Source organism: Astyanax mexicanus, chromosome 9, assembly GCF_023375975.1.
Source record: "Astyanax mexicanus isolate ESR-SI-001 chromosome 9, AstMex3_surface, whole genome shotgun sequence".
NCBI classification, from domain to species: domain Eukaryota; kingdom Metazoa; phylum Chordata; class Actinopteri; order Characiformes; family Acestrorhamphidae; genus Astyanax; species Astyanax mexicanus.
In genome coordinates, this window is record NC_064416.1 from 7,981,622 (window position 1) to 8,001,570 (window position 19,949).

The 19,949-nt window shown below is 37.4% G+C and overlaps 1 protein-coding gene across 2 annotated transcripts in view; it reads right to left on the reverse strand.

Annotated features, from left to right (window-relative positions):
* golim4a (golgi integral membrane protein 4a) overlaps positions 1 to 19,949 on the reverse strand; it is a 38,834-nt gene that overhangs the window by 16,666 nt on the left and 2,219 nt on the right. For both annotated transcript variants that reach the window (XM_049483328.1, XM_049483327.1), the window contains exons 2-6: positions 8,471 to 8,545; positions 5,539 to 5,588; positions 3,364 to 3,417; positions 1,930 to 2,080; positions 1,661 to 1,743 (exon numbers count right to left, since the gene is read on the reverse strand). In XM_049483328.1, the coding sequence (XP_049339285.1) occupies positions 1,661 to 1,743; positions 1,930 to 2,080; positions 3,364 to 3,417; positions 5,539 to 5,588; positions 8,471 to 8,545 (413 nt within the window). The remainder of the gene's footprint in view (positions 1 to 1,660; positions 1,744 to 1,929; positions 2,081 to 3,363; positions 3,418 to 5,538; positions 5,589 to 8,470; positions 8,546 to 19,949) is intronic.

Below are 19,949 nucleotides of genomic sequence, written 5' to 3' on the forward strand. Positions count from 1 at the left end.
GGGGGGTCATCACAGGCAAAGCTCAACATTTAGCAGCTTCTGATTAAAGCATCACCTCATCTCAAGTGCAGTTAGCACATAGAGCTCTCTCTCACACACACACACACACACACACATTCTGAACATTACATAACAGCACATTATGGTTTTAATATCGTTACTGATGAAACAAAGCCTCGTATCTCTAAAACAGCAGCTTTACATGAGTGGAATTCTAATTTATTTGAATATTTTAGTGATTACTTTTACTTTTATTACAGTTTTAGTTTTATTACATCATTTTAGAACTGTATATATATTTAAAAAACGATGGAGATACAAGGTTTTGATTCATCAGCAAGGATATGTCAGCGTGAAATGAATAAAGATACATATGGAAACATTAAAATGACAGAAATGAGAGAAAACAACACCAATGAAAACCAAAGAAAGTTATGGATGAATCTCTACGTATAAATGTTTTTAGGATTTTTTTATCAGATTTATAAGCAGTATTTTATTGTTCTGTTATATACACACACAAAAAATAGCTGCAAAAAAATAGTTATACTCAGAAGGAAATGTGGAACAATGACTAGGTTAAACATTTAGACTTTTTTAGTTTTTTATTAAACTAATCTAAACATACAGTAAAGTATAAGGTAACATGCCAGACATCTCAACATTTAAAGAGTTGTAGAGGTTCCTAATGAAGGTCTTTGATAATAATTAAAGTGTGGTAAGGCGTAGGGCTTCACAAGACATTCTTCAATATATTACTATCATTGCATTGCGGGCGTGCGCAATTTAACAATTATGTAAGATAAACATTTAATTTAAATGTTACAACTTTGGGACTGGAATTGCAAAATTGGCTGGAAATACAAAAAAAATTACTTGGTTCTTATTCTTTTTTTTCCAATTATATATCTGTCTATTTTACTCCAATCCAGTCATGCAGCTGGATTTAGGGCGTCAGTGTGTCTTTGGTATTGTGAGGGCACAAAAAATACACCATGCGTGGCTCTAAACGCACAAAAGGCATGTACTTATTCTCTTAATTAATCATGGGTGTGTTTTTGGTGTAATTTGAAATGAAAAACAATCAGTGTGTCAGTTATCATTCCCTTTAAGAGGCAGGTGAGCTCTGACTTTGGCACGTTCGTATTTTAACAGCGCAGCACTTTTGTGTTTCTCAGCAGAGGATACTGACCTGCTCATTCACACTGTGAAGATACACCAGCAGCTCATTTAATGGAACAGTAATATAATTTTATTCTTTATTCTGTTTATTGTTGAGTCAAAAGTTGGGTTTGTGTGATTTTGTTTAATGAGCAGGGGGTATACGTGCACTGGGAGCACCTATAGGAATGGACTCTGATGATTGACTGATGTCAGGGTTTTAATCAGTCAGTGGCGCACCTGTGTTTTCCACCATCAAAGACACACGCCAGAAATTTACTTGTACACACCTCACTTCCAGACCACCACACTCATCAGTGTAGATATATTCCTAAACTCAAGCCATAAAATTAGACTGTTGACGATGTTAAGGGTGTAAGATAGCAATGAGCATTGTGATGGGCCTTGCGCTATAATAGGACCCATTGAATCATTGTGAATCATTCTGTTGAAACCCAATCTGATAAACTACATTACCCACAATCCCTCTGGGCCTTACCCGTGTATCCTGAAGCTGCACATGAATCTCCTGATGGGCCTTCCTCAGCTGCCTGTTCTCCTCCCGCAGATTATAAACACTTTCTACAGGACAGAGAGACATTTCTGCATGAACTCACTGGCCAGTTTATTAGAAACAATTAGGCCAATGACTGGAAGCACAAGGTTGGTAGGTGTTTTCAATAAAGTGGCCAGGCAAGAACAGTTCATAGCCACTAGATGGCAGCACAGTAATAAACTCAGGTAAACAGGATTAGATGAATGCTGCACCTTTCAGTTTGGAGATCTCGTGCTCTTTGGCCTGCTGGAGCTGATCGTATCTCTGGCGGTGCTGGTCCACAACCTTACTGTGGTCATCACCCTGAGCCTGGTGCTGCTCCTGCAGCTCATAGAACTGCTTCTTCAGATCCTCATGTTGCGACTGCAGAGACACAGCAAACATTTACCCCATTTATGAACAGAGCTGCTAAAGAAATAAAGGTATGAATACTTTGAAATGTTGGTTATCTATAATTTACTGCAGTAATTATTATTTTTCACACAGTTATCTGAACTTTCTCCTCCTTACATTTAAAAATAACTTCATTACTGCTATTTTATTTCAGCTCGTTTTCATTCCGGCTTCTCATCGTTCAATAAACCCCCTATCCAGATAAATCTCTCCATCCAGATAAAGTGAATCTGATTGTGATTGGATGTAGAGAAGTATAAACATATACCATTCCGACTCCCTATTGGTTTAAACTGTTATCCATCAAACCTGCACACCTCACGCCCCACACACTCCATCAAGAACATAGCGAACGTATGTAGCCTAGTATCATTGGTGGATTACTGACCGGGCCAGTGGGGCCAGCGCCCAGGGGCCCTTGAGGTCAGGGGGGGCCCTGGCCCAAAACATTTTGCGATACCTATCAACATTTATGATACAGTATATTTGTATTTCTGAGGGCCCTCCATTTTAAGAATCCTCTGACTATTAAGGACTTAGACCATAGGGGCTCTTGGGGGCCCTAGCCATGCTTTTGGGGGCACTAGCCAACCTTGTGGGTGCCCTAGCCATGCTTTTGGGCTCTTTATGAAAATGGATAAGGCGTTGCAGCACTGCTCTGACTTTGACTTCTGGCTATTAGCGGTCCTATGAAAAGAGGGGGGCATATTTTATAGGGCCCTGGTTATGAGAGCCCCAACCAGGGGGCCTTAGAGAAGAGCAGGACATACCATTAGATGGCCCTTGATAACGAGGGCCTCTGACATGTGGCCCTTGACTTTCATAGAAGTCGTTTACCATGGCTCCTTGACTTTCTAGGGACCTACAAATTGCCAAATTGTGCAGAGCATCAAGAGAACTCCAGACAAACGTCCAACTAAGTTTTATCTTTAATATATTTACATTGTACTAAAATACATTCATTTTTAATGAGCATACTGTATATGCAGCTGAAACAGGGAGCAGCCTAGTGCATCCCAAATTTAAAATATAATACTATAGTCATTTATGGCTTTTAAAAAAATGTGTTTTTGGGACTCCAGCTACACCTGTTACAGGTATTTAGCTCAGATTGAATGTACCCTGTCTGGTCACTACAGATTTCAGTTTCAGGCACATCATGTTCTCAACCCTTAATCTGCAATTATAGTCATTTTTAACCAAAAGTACTCAGAAAGAATAAAAAACACAGGGTTTAAAAGTGCCACACTGACCTTCAGCATCTGGTGCTGTGAATGCAGAGAGCCGAACCTGCTGCTGGCATCTTGCTGTGGAGAAACATCAACAAAAACAAGCTGATAAACACACCATTGTGCTCCTTTATAAAAGCCAATCACAGGCCATGTAGAGTCACAGGCCCTGAAACTCCATAAAGCTGAATACACAGACATGCCCATGCCTGCAGGAGAGAGTGTGTGTGCATACCTCACATCACACACACTCACAGACGCAGCACAACATCTGCAGGAAAATTTACATTTACTGTTTTAACTCTTTTCTCAATGTAGATGATCAAACAGGAGTCACACAGCAAAAAGTCAAGTGTTGAATTAACTCCCACAGAGTTGATTTAACCATTTCCTAGGGTTTAAATGCTGTAGCTCTACACAGATTGGAGTTAAATCAACACTTTAAAAAAAGTTAAACATTTTTAACAGAAATTATATGAAAAAAACACAATTATTGCTTTCACATTGTATTTAAATATTGCTTAATTACAACTAAAAAAAATAATGAAGTTGCCATAAATTGTTCCAAAATAGTACATTTCGTATGTATTTAAGTACATATTTTAATTTTAAAAAGTATATACTTTTTTCATTTAAGTATACTTTTAAAAAATATGCTTAATACACTTTTCTTTTACAAGGGTAGTGAATGTGTTGTAGGTTATAAGAGCAAGTTACCCTCTACTGTACTATGAAGTGTGACAAAGTGCTGGCAATCCAGGATTAGAATTCCCATATAATGGAAAAAATACAGGATGTAAGCAAGGAATCAAAAACACCCGCTAACCTCCCCTTAATAGTAATTCAGTAATAAATAGTCATATTAATTGACTAATCTTCTTCTAATTTATTTTTAACTCCTTTCAGTGTTAGCGTAACAATTTAGGGAATTGAACAAACACAAATGTGAGTTAAAAAGGAAATCTGGAAAAGTGTTAAATGTTAACACTACATGTTTATTACCTTCCCAAGAACAAATTGTTAACGGGCGTTTTAGTTAAGAAGGTGAGATCATGTGCTTTGTCCTTTAAATACATGTAAATAAAGCCTGTTTTACTCTAGGAAGGTTGTTAAATAAGGTATCCAAACATGTTTTTATGCACACATCTCTCAGAAGAGCTCAGAAAATGTAGTATAGACTACTACTATAGAAGAAACTGCTAAAGGCCTGGGTGTTTACTGTGCCCTGCTAACCATAACTGTCTACAAAGGAAGGGAAATCAGAGCTGTAGCTAATGGCCCCAGGAATAGGCGTCCTCTTAAGATCACTCAAAAAGCCACCATGAAAGAGATGAGATAGAACCAAAGTGTAACAGCAGAAGACCTATAGAAGATACTTCAGCTGAAGAAGAGAGGCGCTTCTGAAGTTTGCCTAAAGACCAAACTGGACAGGATTCTTTTCTCAGGGGAACGTCTGTGAAAATATTTAGCTTTACATATTTTTTGTATTAGCTTTACAGGTGACTTACAGGCGACACCTCCATTCCTTACTAGTGTCGCATAGTGTGCCTTATTTATGAAAATAGACATTTATTGATAGTGTGCCTTATAATCTGGTGTGTCTTATAATGCGAAAAATATGGCATTGATGTAAAAACAATAATTTTTAATAATTGCAATAAACTATGTTTATTTAATTTTAAGGATATTTATGCCACTGATATAATGATAATTCAAAGGCGATAATAATCGATATTAATGCAGTTAAAATACACTTATAAAGAGCACGAAATTATTAAAAATGTTTAGAAATTAAAACTGGAATGTTGAAATGCTTAAATACCGGTATCTTAAACAAATAAAACACCATTATAATAAAACCACTGTAAATTCATACACAATGAATCATTCTTGTTACTTTCTGAGTTAACAAAAAATGGGCAATAATGAGGTCATGTCCAAGTTTTGTATGATAAGTAATAATGTAATTATTGTGATCATTTATTTAAATATGTTTTTAAAAAGGTTTTTAAGTGTCCTATTTATTTTTCACACAGCTGAATGAACCGGATGTGCTGCCCTCAGGCCAATATAGACATAAACACACACACACACACACACGTGCCCATGCATTGTGTACACACACATCAACAACCCAGCTGCTGCGGTTTCAGCAGAAAAAACACACACACACACACTTCCTCTCATTACTAGCCTCACCTTCTCCTTGTTTAAGGACTGCTGGGCCTCGAGTTTATAGACCAGGTAATCTGAAACAGCAGAACAGAACAACTTCACACACAAATACATCAGAAAACTCATCAGGAATATCCGGGATCACCCCAGGCATACACGGAATTATCACCTGATGTTTATTTTGGCAATTTATGTACAGAATAAGCACACAGCAGCTGTCAATCACATGCTAATCCTGTTTCTACTAGACCTTCAAACTGTTTCTCTGCATCCTTTATTAGTATCCTCTTTTCAGCCTGTTCTTTAATGCTCAGGACCCAAAAGGATAAAAAAAAAACACCAAGGAGCAGCTTTTATTTGTGCTTGTACAAGCGGATTAGATACAGCAGTGCTGCTGGAGTTTTTAACCCCTTTCTGTAATCCCCTTAGTGGCTATTCCACCGGGGGAATGGAAATCGACTCGGCAGACATTTTGAATAATTGTAAACAAATAAATATTGTTTTTGTGGTGAAATCGATCTGATATGACGGGGGACACTAGGCACTAGTGTCATATATATATATAAGTGGAGTTATGTGTCATAACTAAGTTTTGGGAGTGAGCCACGCCCTCACTCCTCCCACTTCCATCCCTATTTAAACAGTCACTTCCTCTCTACCTACTCATTGAACAAACCTCGCACCCACCTCCTCCCCATCTTCCTCCTTCTTTAATTTTATTCTCTTCTCATGTTTCTCTTCATGAGAGGGGGGGCTTCGGCTTCACGCTTTACAGCGAAGCTGCCCCGAACTCCATCCCAAATACTCTGAGTTCGCTCCCCCTCTTTCTTCTTCTCTGCCCAATCAAGGGCGTGGGTCAATACTAGCAAAACAGATATAAAATATGTTCTATTATTATTTTCTTTTTACTTTTGCGTCATTTACAGAGGTTTGTTGCAATATGGAAAAGTTTTTGGCCATTGGGAAACTTTAGTGCTATTTGGATACAGTTTGGGACACTTAGAGACATTTTTGCCACTTTTTGGTTAATCTTTAATAAAACTCAAATAATTAAAGGTAGCTCAATAAAAAATTTAGCCTGCTTATAGATAAGTAGTCAATTTAAAAAAATGATCAAAATACATCATCAATAAGAGGTTATTTAATTTACCAAATAGTAAAAAAAATGGATAGATTTTTGGAGCCAAAGTATCTACTTTCACATGAGCCATTATCCACCAGGGAACAGAAGGACCCTCAAAATAGGTGAAAATTTTATTTTTTGGCCACTGTGAAAAGGTACTAAACACATCAGTGTCACTGCTGGACTGAGAATAGTCCTCCAACAAGAAATATCCAGCCAACAGCATCCTGTGTGCAACATCTCGTGATCACTGATGAAGGACTAGAGGATAACGAACACTGTAAACTGTGCAGCAACAGATTCAAAGCTTATGTCTCTGACTTTACCTTATCTACAAAGTGGAGCAGCTATAGGTATGAGTCTAGAGGCGTTTTCACTCCTGTAGTATGTTTTCTATGTTCTGGATGAGGTAATAAATTAGTTTACTGACAGCATTTTCTCCCTTTGTTTGGTTTGGTTTCACACAGGCATAAACCTAAATGCACCAAACTGTGCACCAATAAACTATGCGAGCACATCATCTCCTCTGATTGGTCAGAGCTGTCTGGCGTGGGAGCAAGAAAGTAAATATAGTGAGAAGATTCTGTGTTTCAGTGTGTATATCTGTATATCTGTGCAGTGTGAAGCTGCTTTAACACAGAATGCTACAAAGTCTCTGCTGTGCTTTTAAACAGTGTATTTAATAGGATGTGAAGTGCAGATGTACATGTTGTTAACAGAGTAGAGCGACTGTGAGCAGTGAATGCAGCACATAACACATGTGTAAACAGCATGGAGCAGGGGTAGAGACAGCGTTTGTTCATAGCTGTGGTAATTAGTGTTATCGGTACCATTTTAAAATAAGACTACCTTTATAAAGGGTTTATAAATGGTTTACAATTAGTTTATTAATGGTTACTAATAAGGTTGCAAATGCCTTAAAAAGCATTAATTATCAGTTATAACACATACGTAGAAAGGGCAACAATGACCTGTTGTTTGCCAAATAGTGTCCCACAGCCATCTATATTTTTGCCCTTTCTACATATATATTATTACTGATTTTTAATGATTTTTAAGGCATTTACAACCTAATTAGTAACCATTAATAAATTTAAATTGTAAACCATTTATAAACCCTTTATAAAGGTAGTCTTATTTTAAAGTGGTACCGTGTTATCTGTCTAATATATTAGATTAAACTGCGCCTTATTAGCAGTTTAGCTCAAATAAAAGGAGTATATCTGATGGGTCGGATCAAAATTGGATCACATTCTCACCACCAGGGAACCGCTTCAGAGTTCGTTTGAGACCAGACCGAGATCACCACCACGAGCTGGTCTCGGTCAGGTTGTTTTTATCTGCACCCGAGTGCGATTCCTGTTTTCACTCCTGCTCAATCAAACTGCATTAAGGGTACAACAAAAGAACCAAAGACCATTATAACCGGACCAAATAGTGCTGGTTTGAAAACAACCTAATAGAGTGGAGGACAATGGGTGATTAAACACAGTGTTTAAAAACTCCAGCAGCACTGCTGTATCTGATCCACTGACTGTACCATCAGCACAATACACAAAACAACCTCATACACCAAAACTATGCTAATCAGTGCTAATCACTGACTGCAGTGCTGAGAATAGTAATGACACCACCCAAATAATAATAATAGCTACTCTGTGGTAGTCTCTCTCTCTGTGGGGTTCTGAATATTGAAGCACAGGGTGAAAGAAGGAGGATAATAATAAAGTATACAAAGAAACAGACACAGAACAACAGTCTGTTAATCGTATGTATAATTATTGTATGTAGCTTTAAGAATAGTAGTAAGATATTATAAAATATTATACTTGCCTTCTTTGGCTTTCTTGTGCTCCAGACGTTCCTTCTGCAGAGATTTCTCCAGCCTGGATCGATGCTCGTACACAACTAGAGAGAGAAGAAAACAATAACAATCAAATTTGTGGAAACTGGTGGCTCCTTCATATCTATTTCATACAATTTATTTTAATTTTCTGCTTAGTTTTTGCCAATTAGTTAGCTAATTCTGTTTGTTGAAGAAATAAATAAGGCTGAACAATATACATTGCCGTGAAGAAGTTTTTGTCCCCTTCTTTTGTTTTTGCTTTTTTTTTTATCATACCTACATAAACTTTTCTATCAGACAAAGATAACCTGAATAAATTTAAAAAGCAGTTTTCAGATGATGATTTCATTTATTAAGAGAAGAAATGAATTAACTGTGATTAACCACATTTTTTGGAAAGCTAAGTTCAGTTTCACTACTATACTAACCACAACCAGACCTGATTACTGCCAGACCTGTAGAATCAAGAAATCACATAAATAGAACCTGTCCGACAACATGAAGCAGATAAAAGTTCTCAAAAACCAACAAATGCCCATTTTATCTGAAGGAATTCAAAATCAGATCAGATCAGATTCAGAAAACAGCCATTAATCTATCAGTCTGGAAAAGGTTACAAAGTCATTTCTAAAGCTTTGAGACTCCAGAGAACCGCAGTGAGAGCTATTATTCACTATTGGAGAAAACATGGAACACTGGTGAACCTTCCCAGGAGTGAAATAACTCCAAAAGTGCATGGTGTAGTAAAACATGATAAAGAGTGCTATCCTTTGTTGAATAGCCCACCTCCACTCTCCCGCAGCTTTCTGAGATCCAGTAATTTTTTTTAAGTTTCTTCAAACAGGCTTTAGAATGGATGATATGGGGCATAATTTGCCCCTGCAAATAAATTGCTGTAGCGTAACATAATCTTTAGATTTATTATTTAAGTTATTTATCGTTTTAAATGTCGGGGCTCTCCAGATTCTTCCAATGAGGTGTTTGAGGCTGGATAGCAGTGTAAAAAGCAATTTATCTGTAGGGGCAAGAATATGCCCCATATTATCCAATTTAAAGCAGGTTTGGAGAAACTGTAAAAAAAATGACTGGATCTCAGAAAGCTGCGGGAGAGCAGAGGTGGGCTATTCAACAAAGGTTAGTTCTCTATCATGTTTTACTACACCAAAATTACATTTTACACCGGAGTTTGAGGCAACAAATTACTTCAACTGATTTAAGGAAATTTACCATATCCAGAATAACAGTGCAGGCCCCATATATAAAGGTCTAATGGCACAACCAAAATGTGCACTGACTTTTCCTGTGTAAACTGAGCTAAATAAATGAACTGCTAATCGAAAACACACACACAAACACACACACACACACACACACACACACAGACACACACACATAGTCTGCACATCTTAATTAGCTAATTTTTGAAGTGTTGGAAAGACATCATCAGCTCTTCATCACAACTTCAGAGAAATAAACCACCACCCTGATTTGCCCTCAGATTGCACAACAAACAGCAGCACTAAACAGCACAGAGCCACTATCACACACAATCTATCACAGCTCCAGGACTCGTCTACAGATTACACTGGCCAGCAGGGAACCAGTGCTGCATGTTCATCAAAAAAATGGCTGCAAAAATAGTTGTACCCAGAAGAAAGTGTTGGATTGCAATGTTATTTAAAAGAAGGATAAAGGTTACCAGGAACTCCTGTTCCAATTGATGAAGCTACACATACAGAAGTAGTGTGTAACGTACAGGGGTTGGACAATGAAACTGAAACACCTGGTTTTAGACCACAATAATTTATTGTGGTGACGGACAGTTCTGGTGGAAACAGGAGAGTTGAGGTGTACATTGAATTCTACCGTGATTTGATCAGCCGTGGTTTTATGTTTTTTTTTATACAATCCGGGTTAGCACCCAAACATTCCTTTCAGACAGCTTCCTCTTACAGCATCCACAGTTAATCCTGTTGGATGTGGCTGGTTCTTCTTGATGGTATGCTGACATTACCCTGGATACCGTGGCTCTTGATGCATCACAAAGACTTGCTGTCTTGGTCACAGATGCTCCAGCAAGACGTGCACCAACAATTTGTCCTCTTTTGGACTCTGGTATGTCACCCATAATGTTGTGTGCATTGCAATATTTTGAGCAGAACTGTGCTCTTACCCTGCTAATTGAACCTTCACACTCTGCTCTTACTGGTGTAATGTGCAATTAATGAAGATTGGCCACCAGGCTGCTCCAATTTAGCCATGAAACCTCCAACACTAAAATGACAAGTGTTTCAGTTTTTTTGTCCAACCCCTGTAGTGTAGAGGTTCCTGGTGGTGTTCTGCAAAAATGTATCCCATGCACTGAGAAGAGAACAAGAGAACATGTGTGTATTGAGCAACCAGGGTGTTCGAGTGTGCAGATCCTGTAATCCAGAAGCTGTAATACACTTTATACAGACTACAGCAAGGCAAAGAAAGGCAAGCTTATTTGTATAGCACCTTTCATACAAATCCAATTGCTGAAATACAAACATATAAATACAGATTCTTTTTAACTTTGGTATTTAGAAGTTCTGTATGTTTTTTAGGAAAAATATATTACACTTATATGGCGTATACAGCATACTCTCAACCGGAAATAACCATCTACCTGGAGAACTGCATCGGGCACTATGGGATTGATCCAAATCAGAGGAAACCCACATAGACACGAGAAACATGGAAACATGGAAAAACTCCACCCAGATAGCGACTTGAACCCAAGACCCCAGCACCGGTAGATGAACTAGCCAACATGCCACCCACAGTGCCATCACAGTGTGTAATGAGCTGCAGATGTGTACCTTAATCCTGTAATACAGGGGTGTCCAAACTACGGCCGGCGGGCCATTTGCGGCTCGTTTCCTTTTTTGGAGCGCCCCGCGAGGTATTTTAGAAATAGAATGAAAGTTGGCCCGCTGTTAAGCAGGTTTTTATAATGTGAGATTCAAAGTTTGAACGCTAGGTGTCAGAAACGGGCCAAAGAGTCTAAAAGCGGAGAGGGTGCGCATTTCTAGCGCAGAAAAATGGGACGAAAGAGTCTAAAAGCGGAGAGGGTGCGCATTTCTAGTGCAGAAAAACGGGGCAAAGAGTCTAAAAGCGGAGAGGGTGCGCATTTCTAGTGCAGAAAAACGGGGCAAAGAGTCTAAAAGCGGAGAGGGTGCGCATTTCTAGTGCAGAAAAATGGGACAAAAGAGTCTAAAAGCAGAGAGGGTGAGCATTTCTAGCGCAGAAAAACGGGACGAAAGAGTCTAAAAGCGGAGAGGGTGCGCATTTCTAGTGCAGAAAAATGGGACAAAAGAGTCTAAAAGCGGAGAGGGTGCGCATTTCTAGTGCAGAAAAATGGGACAAAAGAGTCTAAAAGCGGAGAGGGTGCGCATTTCTAGCGCAGAAAAACGGGACAAAAGAGTCTAAAAGCGGAGAGGGTGCGCATTTCTAGCGCAGAAAAACGGGACAAAAGAGTCTAAAAGCGGAGAGGGTGCGCATTTCTAGTGCAGAAAAATGGGACAAAAGAGTCTAAAAGCGGAGAGGGTGCGCATTTCTAGTGCAGAAAAACGTGACAAAAGAGTCTAAACCGGAGTGCGCATTTCTAGAGCAGAAAAACGGGCCAAAGAATCTAAAAGCGGAGAGAGTGCGCATTTCTAGTGCAGAAAAACGTGACAAAAGAGTCTAAACCGGAGTGCGCATTTCTAGAGCAGAAAAACGTGACAAAAGAGTATAAACCGGAGTGCGCATTTCTAGTGCAGAAAAACGGGACGAAAGAGTCTAAAAGCGGAGAGAGTGCGCATTTCTAGTGCAGAAAAACGTGACAAAAGAGTCTAAACCGGAGTGCGCATTTCTAGAGCAGAAAAACGTGACAAAAGAGTATAAACCGGAGTGCGCATTTCTAGTGCAGAAAAACGGGACGAAAGAGTCTAAAAGCGGAGAGAGTGCACAGTTTTAGCGCAGAAAAACAGGCCAAAGAGTCTAAAAGTGGAGAGGGTGCGCATTTCTAGCGCAGAAAAACGGGCCAAAAAGTTGCCGTAATTAAGGAGTTTAATATTAAGAGACAACATGAAATTAAACACCAATTTGAAAAATCTTAGTTTACACAACACTGTCAAAGAAAGATAAAGTAAAATGGTGTGTAAATGAAAGTAATCAGGAAAATGTATTATTTAAAGTGGTATATTTCATTATTTGTTTTATTATAGAGTCTGTGGCCCGTGACTTCAAATATATTTTCCATCTGGCCCCAACAAAAAAGGTTTGGACACCCCTGCTGTAATATATACAAGCTTCACAGCAGCAGCAGGTTTGTGCAAACATTAGTGTTTTTTACTGCTCTTCCTCACACCTGTCTCAACTTTACAGCTTTCTCTCAGCTCCATGACTAATTCTACTTCTAATTCTGCCAATCCAATTCCTACATATACAGTGGTGTGAAAAAGAATTTGCCCCCCTACAGATTTCTTTTGTTTTTGCTTTTTTGTCATACTGATATTTTTCCAATTATCAAACAAAATAACCTGAGTAAATATAAAAAACACCTTTTAAATGTTACGCCAGATGTAACAGGACACAAAGCTTTCAAAAAGTTCCACTTTGGTCACATCAATCCAAGCAATATGTATCCAAAGGGGATGGGGATCATCAAAATGTTTTTTTTTTTAATGTAAGATGCAGAATGTAGTGTTTTTTTGCCTTGGAACTCTCCCATGGAGACCTGTTGTTCTTTAAATGTTGTTCTGGGTTATTTTGTGACCTCCTGGATGAGTTGTTTATGCCCTTTTGGAGTAATTTTGGTCAGCCGGCCACTGCTGGGTGGGAAGGTTCACCAGTGTTCCATGTTTTCTCTGTTTGTGAATGATAGCTCTCACTGTTGTTTGCTGGAGTGACAAAGCTTTAGAAATGACTTTGTATTGTTTTGGCCCATGATTTTTGGCATATTTCATGATAAATAAAAAGAATGCTGCCATACTGCACCTGTAGTGTGTGCTTATGGGGCTTCCTGCACTGAAAGTGCTATCACATGACATTCCACGGTGTGTCAGATCATTTCCTACTTATATATTATTCTTTTTTTACCACAGTATTTTAATGATTAAATATTCTTTATTTAACATATTATACTATATAAATTATTTTACTGCTAGTTGTACAGTAGTCATACCGTATTTATTCATAGTATGTGATAAACGTATCTCATGATTTGACAATAAATTAATAAATTAAATAATTCAAATAAAACTCAAAGCTTTGCTTCACTTATCCAAACCTCCACATAAACATATATGTGATCGGTCAGGACGCTCATAACACACAGTATAACTGCTTAAGTGCTTTATTTGCATGTTGCTGACTTTATCTCTCGCTACTATCACTCTGATCTGATAAAGCGGGGTCAGTGATTGGCCAAGGGGAAGGTGAATTAGGTGTGTTAGAGCAGGAAAAACACTGAGGCCTTGTCTTAAAGTTGTCCTGCAGCCTCCGCCCCCTTTAGCACATTCTTTAGCACAAGCTCCCTTACTACTGGAGGGGCGTGGTTCACAGAGCCTCCTAAACACAGAGTGAACACTGGACAGCTGCTGATCACCAATCTGCAGTCACTAACACATTCAGAGTGCTACACTTCCTGCTGCAGAGGGGTCGATATGGAGGAGGAAGAAGTGTCACTGTACAGATCAACTGCTGCTGGAACAGGAAACAGTTTAACTGAGTTAGTTTAGTCCTTAATAAATAAAGTTCAGAAGGGTTATTTTTTTCAATCCCATTTTTTCCCCAATTACTCAACCCATTCATTAAAACTCCCACTATCACTAGCACTAGCATTTAACAAATGAGAAGCTACTCCCTGCATCAGTTAGGGTTAAATAACTTGTTGCCAGCTGAAACATAATCACCCATGCAGTAACATTACCTAATTGATTAGTTAAATACAAGTGACCAAATCCCTATATAATACAGGAATATACAGTTCTGGAAAAAAATAAGAGACCACTTCAGTTTTTGAATCAGTTTCTCTGATTTTGCTATTTATAGGTATATGTTTATAGATCTATGAGTACAATTAACACTGTTCTTTATTCTATAAACTACTGGCACTATTTCTCCCAAATTCCAAATAATATATTTTTTGCAGAAAATGAGAAATGGCTGAGACTACAAAAAGAATTTGCAGAGCTTTCAGACCTCAAATAATGCAAAGAAAACAAGTTCATATTCATGAAGTTTTAAGAGGTCAGAAATCAATATTTGGTGGAATAACCCTGGTTTTAATCACAGTTTTCATGCATCTTGGCATGTTATCCTCCACCAGTCTTACACACTGCTTTTGGATAACTTTATGCCTTTACTCCTGGTGCAAAAATTCAAGCAGTTCAGTTTGGTTTGATGGCTTTTGATCATCCATCTTCCTCTTGGATATATTCCAAAGATTTTCAATATGGTAAAACCAAAAAAAATTATAATGTTTAAGTGGTCTCTTATTTTTTCCAGAGCTGTATATATAAATGTAATATGACTCAGGTTATACATCGTGTGCATCAGCTCCAACAAAGCTACATAGTGCAGTAGCATTATTACAGCCCGTAATATGAATGATAAGGACGCCATTCTCCCTAATATACTGTCAATGTAGCATTAGCTGATATTCTATAGTAAGAACACTACAAAAATATGTTTTAATACAGATACAGTTACAAACACAGACTTTTATATTCTAAAGAAAGAGAAATTGAAGGCCGACTCATGTTTTTGTGCACAAAACACCAGAAAAATGAATACTACACTTGTGTGGAAATGAATAAATTAAAAATATATATATTAGAATATGGGCCCTTTAAATCTGCATGCACCTTATTTAATTATTAAAACATATAGATAAGTTAATGCTCCTGGTATGTTATGGGGTCAAATTGACCTGTATTAAAGTTTGAAGATCTAGGAAAAATCGATAAAAGTATTTTTTCAGTATGAAACTTCTTCTGCTTGCCTTAATGAGAGAAGGACTTTGGATAAACTGCTTTCTATCATGAACAATGATAGTCCCCCACTTCACACCACCATCATGAAGCAGAGGAGTGTGTTCAGTGGCAGACTGCTGTCACAGAGCTGCACAACAGACAGACTCAGAAGATCCTTCATTCCGAGAGCCATCAGACTCTTTAACTCCTCCCATCGGGGACGGGATGCTGCTGCTGACTGAGTTTAATCCAGTCACACCACATGGACATTATTCAACCACTTAAATCTATCTAACTAAGTAGTGAAATTAGTGAAAATAGTTCATCTTACATATTTGCGAACACCCCCTGCAAAAACTAAAACTACAACAAAACTGCAATGTTTGTTATGTTTTAATGTTATCTAAAACTAATGTGTTTTATATGTTGGTCTTTCAAAAGTAATAACGTAGGGAAATGTTAAAAAAATGTCCTTAACATGTATTTTCTTTATGTAAAACGAGTAAATTAGCCTAACTGAACCATTACCTGTTAGAGTTAAGGAACACCATTGCACTAAATATTGTTAGTAATGAAATATTCACACTGTTTATTAGGATTTTTGGGGGGTTTCAGGCATCTTTTGGATAATTATACATGCACCTGGTCTAACTGACCTGGGAACACCATTGCTGTTCCTGACAAATGAACATACTCTCTTTATTTATTTTTATTTTTTAAGGGGTATTTATCTTTATCTATTTTGTATATTCTCTTTTATTGTATTATTTCATTTTGTTATCTTATTTTATCTATATATCTATTTTAACAACAGCTCTTGGGTATAAACTGGATCGTGAGATCACAATTTCGTTCCACCTCATGTACACATGTGATGCGAATGACAATAAAATCTTCTTGAATCCTTGAAAAACAGGAGGGTTAAACAGATGTGTATCCTCATTCTGATAAAGCAGGAATTTAGCTGAATGCTCTCAGCAGTGTAACTGAAATAAAGCAAACAAGTTAATCACTAAAATGAAATGATGCCCAATGAAGGGCATATCTAACAGCACGGCTCTGAAATCTGGACACATTCCAGCATCAACACGTGCCCTGAGTCAGGTGACCTGCTGAGGACGTGCATTCTTCTCTAATTTAAATCCATTAGCCTGAAGCCACATTTCACACATTTCAACAGGATAAGATCCACAGATTATCAGTGCGGAGATTAAAGACAGGTTCAGAAACGATGCAAAACATTAATAACACACTTATTACTCAGTTCTTATCCTACAGCAGCACAGGGCATAAATGATTGTTGCAAAATTTAGCATAAAGTTATATCTCGGGAAGATATGTGAATTATTACATGTGTGATCTGACTGGACAGTGGGTCTTGCAACAAGAGGGTGTAAAAGTGCTTTCTCACACTGCACTATATACAGCTCTGAGAAAAAATAAGACACCACTTAGAAATGATGAGTTTCTTTGATTTTACTTCATTGAAAACCTCTGGAATATAATCAAGAGGAAGATGGATGATCACAAGCCATCAAACCAAACTGAACTGCTTGAATTTTTGCACCAAGAGGGCAGGCATAAAGTTATCCAAAAACAGTGTGTAAGACTGGTGGAGAAGAACATGATGCCAAGATGTTTGAAAACTGTGATTAAAAAGCAGGGTTATTCCACCAAATATTGATTTCTGACCTCTTAAAACCTAAATATGAATATGAACTTGTTTTCTTCGCATTATTTGAGGTCTGAAAGCTCTGCACTTTTTTGTTACTTCAGCCATTTCTCATTTTCTGCAAATAAATGCTCTAAATGACAATATTTGTATTTGGAATTTGGGAGTTTATAGAATAAAACAACAATGTTCAATTTACTCAAACATAAACCTATAAATAGCAAAATCAGAGAACTAATTCAAATAAATTGTATGCTCCCATGCTCAACTGTAACTCATCTTGTATTCAGGTTAGATGCAGCAAACAGTTTTCCCCAACAAACTAATCCTTGGTCAATCACTTATATACAGTGTCCTCATTACATTCACACAAAAAAGGCCTTGTCCCATTCCAACAATGAACTTCTTGATGCATTATTTTTTTATTTATATAGGGTCCCCAACATTAATGTGCAAGAACTAATCTACCAACATCAGTTCCTGCCCTCACTGATGCTCTAGCTATCACGTGGCTGAATGCAATCAAATCCACCATCAAGTGTAAAGTCTTATCAGAAGAGTAAAGACCTTTACTGCAGTAAAAAGAGGCAAACCCCCTCTTAATACCTCTGATAGATCTTCCCACAGAGGACTGACTGTCCAGTGCCCTTTCCCAGCAGCTCCAGCCCGTACGCTCAGGTAAGACACATCTAAAGAATGAGGAGGCAGCGGTGTGTGTGTGTGTGTGTGTGTGTGTGTGTGTGTGTGTGTGTGACACAGTGCCTGAGGAATAATAATGAGGTCTGCGTATCAGTTAACACACTGCAGAGACAGGAAGCTTCTGCACAGCAAAAAATGCAGCAGTGTGTTTATACACACATGCTGAACTGAAAAGCAACACTACACAATACACAGTGCCTTATAAACTCTGTTTAATGCTTAAAAACCTTCAGATTAGTGTTGGGCAGTATGACCAAACATGTATATTCTGTCGATTTCTCTGTATATAACAGTAATTTCATTATTATTATCATTATTTTTATATAGGTCTGTGCCTAACATATAATATACAACACTAAGGCTTTAAATTAAGGCATTAATTACCACAAAATGAAGAAATCAGATTTCATTATCAGAAAAAAAACAGCTGAAGAATGTAAACTATAGACCTTAAAAAGAGATACGCCCACAACATTAACACAACTTCCTTTACAAGACTACATATTTTAAATAGTTCCATAAACAGTATAATGAACCTAAAGAGAGATATTTCTAAAAAGCTCTACTGCACGAGTAAGACACAAGTTTAATATCAATTTACAACATGTTATAATTGAAGCCATTAAAGACTTATTATTATTATTATTATTAAAATTAGCCACAATTCCCTTTTTTCTCCAGTTGACAAGTTTATTCAGTTCAGTGTGCAAATCAAAATTATCCTTCAAGCTACAATATCACTATATTTAAAAGGGCTATAGTTACTGCTCTTGACGTTTTTTTTTTGCACCTCGTCTCCAAAGTTTTAGGGAGTTTTTTAACTTGTGCTGAATAAATGATTCTGTACTCTGGACAGATTCTTGGTTTGTCTGTGGGATGAGAGGAACTTTTCTTCCGGCTGTGGATCGATTGTGTAATTCCATTCATCTCTTTATAAGTGAATAATTACTGTTTGCAATTACAATTTTGCTGTCTCCAATACAGCTACAGCTCATAGTTTTCTTAAATTCTCTTTTCCATTCACCAAACCAGGATATTAGAACTTCATACTGGATGTAATGTTTATAGAAATGAACCAACTATCTAACTTCTCCTTTAATCTTGTAGAATTGTGGATGTTAAAAATACACTGTGTTTTTTTGTGTCATCACAAAAACAGTGAATGGAATTCAGGCTGCTTTTGCTGCCTGCATGTTGAAAGTTTAACAGTTTTAAAAACATTACATTACACTGCAAAGCAACTTACAAATAATTATGTATTTTAGCAACAGAGGACATAGAAATTTAAGGCAAAAGTCTTGTATTTATTTACTTGTTTGTACACTACACCAAACTCTCATTCTCCATGCCATCTTATTTTCCATGACATGGGTCCTTTAATTAATATGGGCTTGTCTAGAGTCTCACACAAACACTGACTAGATTTTGTACTGCCTTGTATCATGTTTGTACTGAAGTGATATTGCAAATTTCCCTGCTTTATTTAATACTTATAGCCATTTTTATAGTTTTCTTGCATTCTAAACTGTGGAAGAATGGATAAGGTTATATTTATTTAAAGTTATAGGTCTATTATTGTAAATAATATTTTAATATATACAATATATTTCCATGATTTGGGTCCTTTAAATATTATTGGCTTGTCTGCAGTCTCACCCAAACAGCAGAAGATTTTAAAACAATGCAATATTGTCTATTTTATTGCTTTCTTGTATTTTTGTGCATTCATATACTCATAGTTCATAGTCATGTCATGTCATGTCATTTTTTATCTTGTCTTACAAGATAAAAAATGACATGACATGACATGACTATGAACTATGAGTATATGAATGCACAAAAATACAAGAAAGCAATAAAATTTATTTGTTTGATCAGATCCATGTTCTGGTACAAAAATGAGCACATGGTTCAAAACTGCATTAATTCAGTATTCTAACTATGCTGCTCCCTCCCTCACACTGACCAGAACGCAGGTAAACCTGTAGAGCAACCTTCTTTTAGAGTAAGCCTCCAGCTGTAGGGTAGAAGCAGGGTTAAAAAACAAAGCTCCCAGCATTCCAGCATGGTCTATTATGGTCTGTAATGAACACAGTAGAGCAGTAAGGAAAT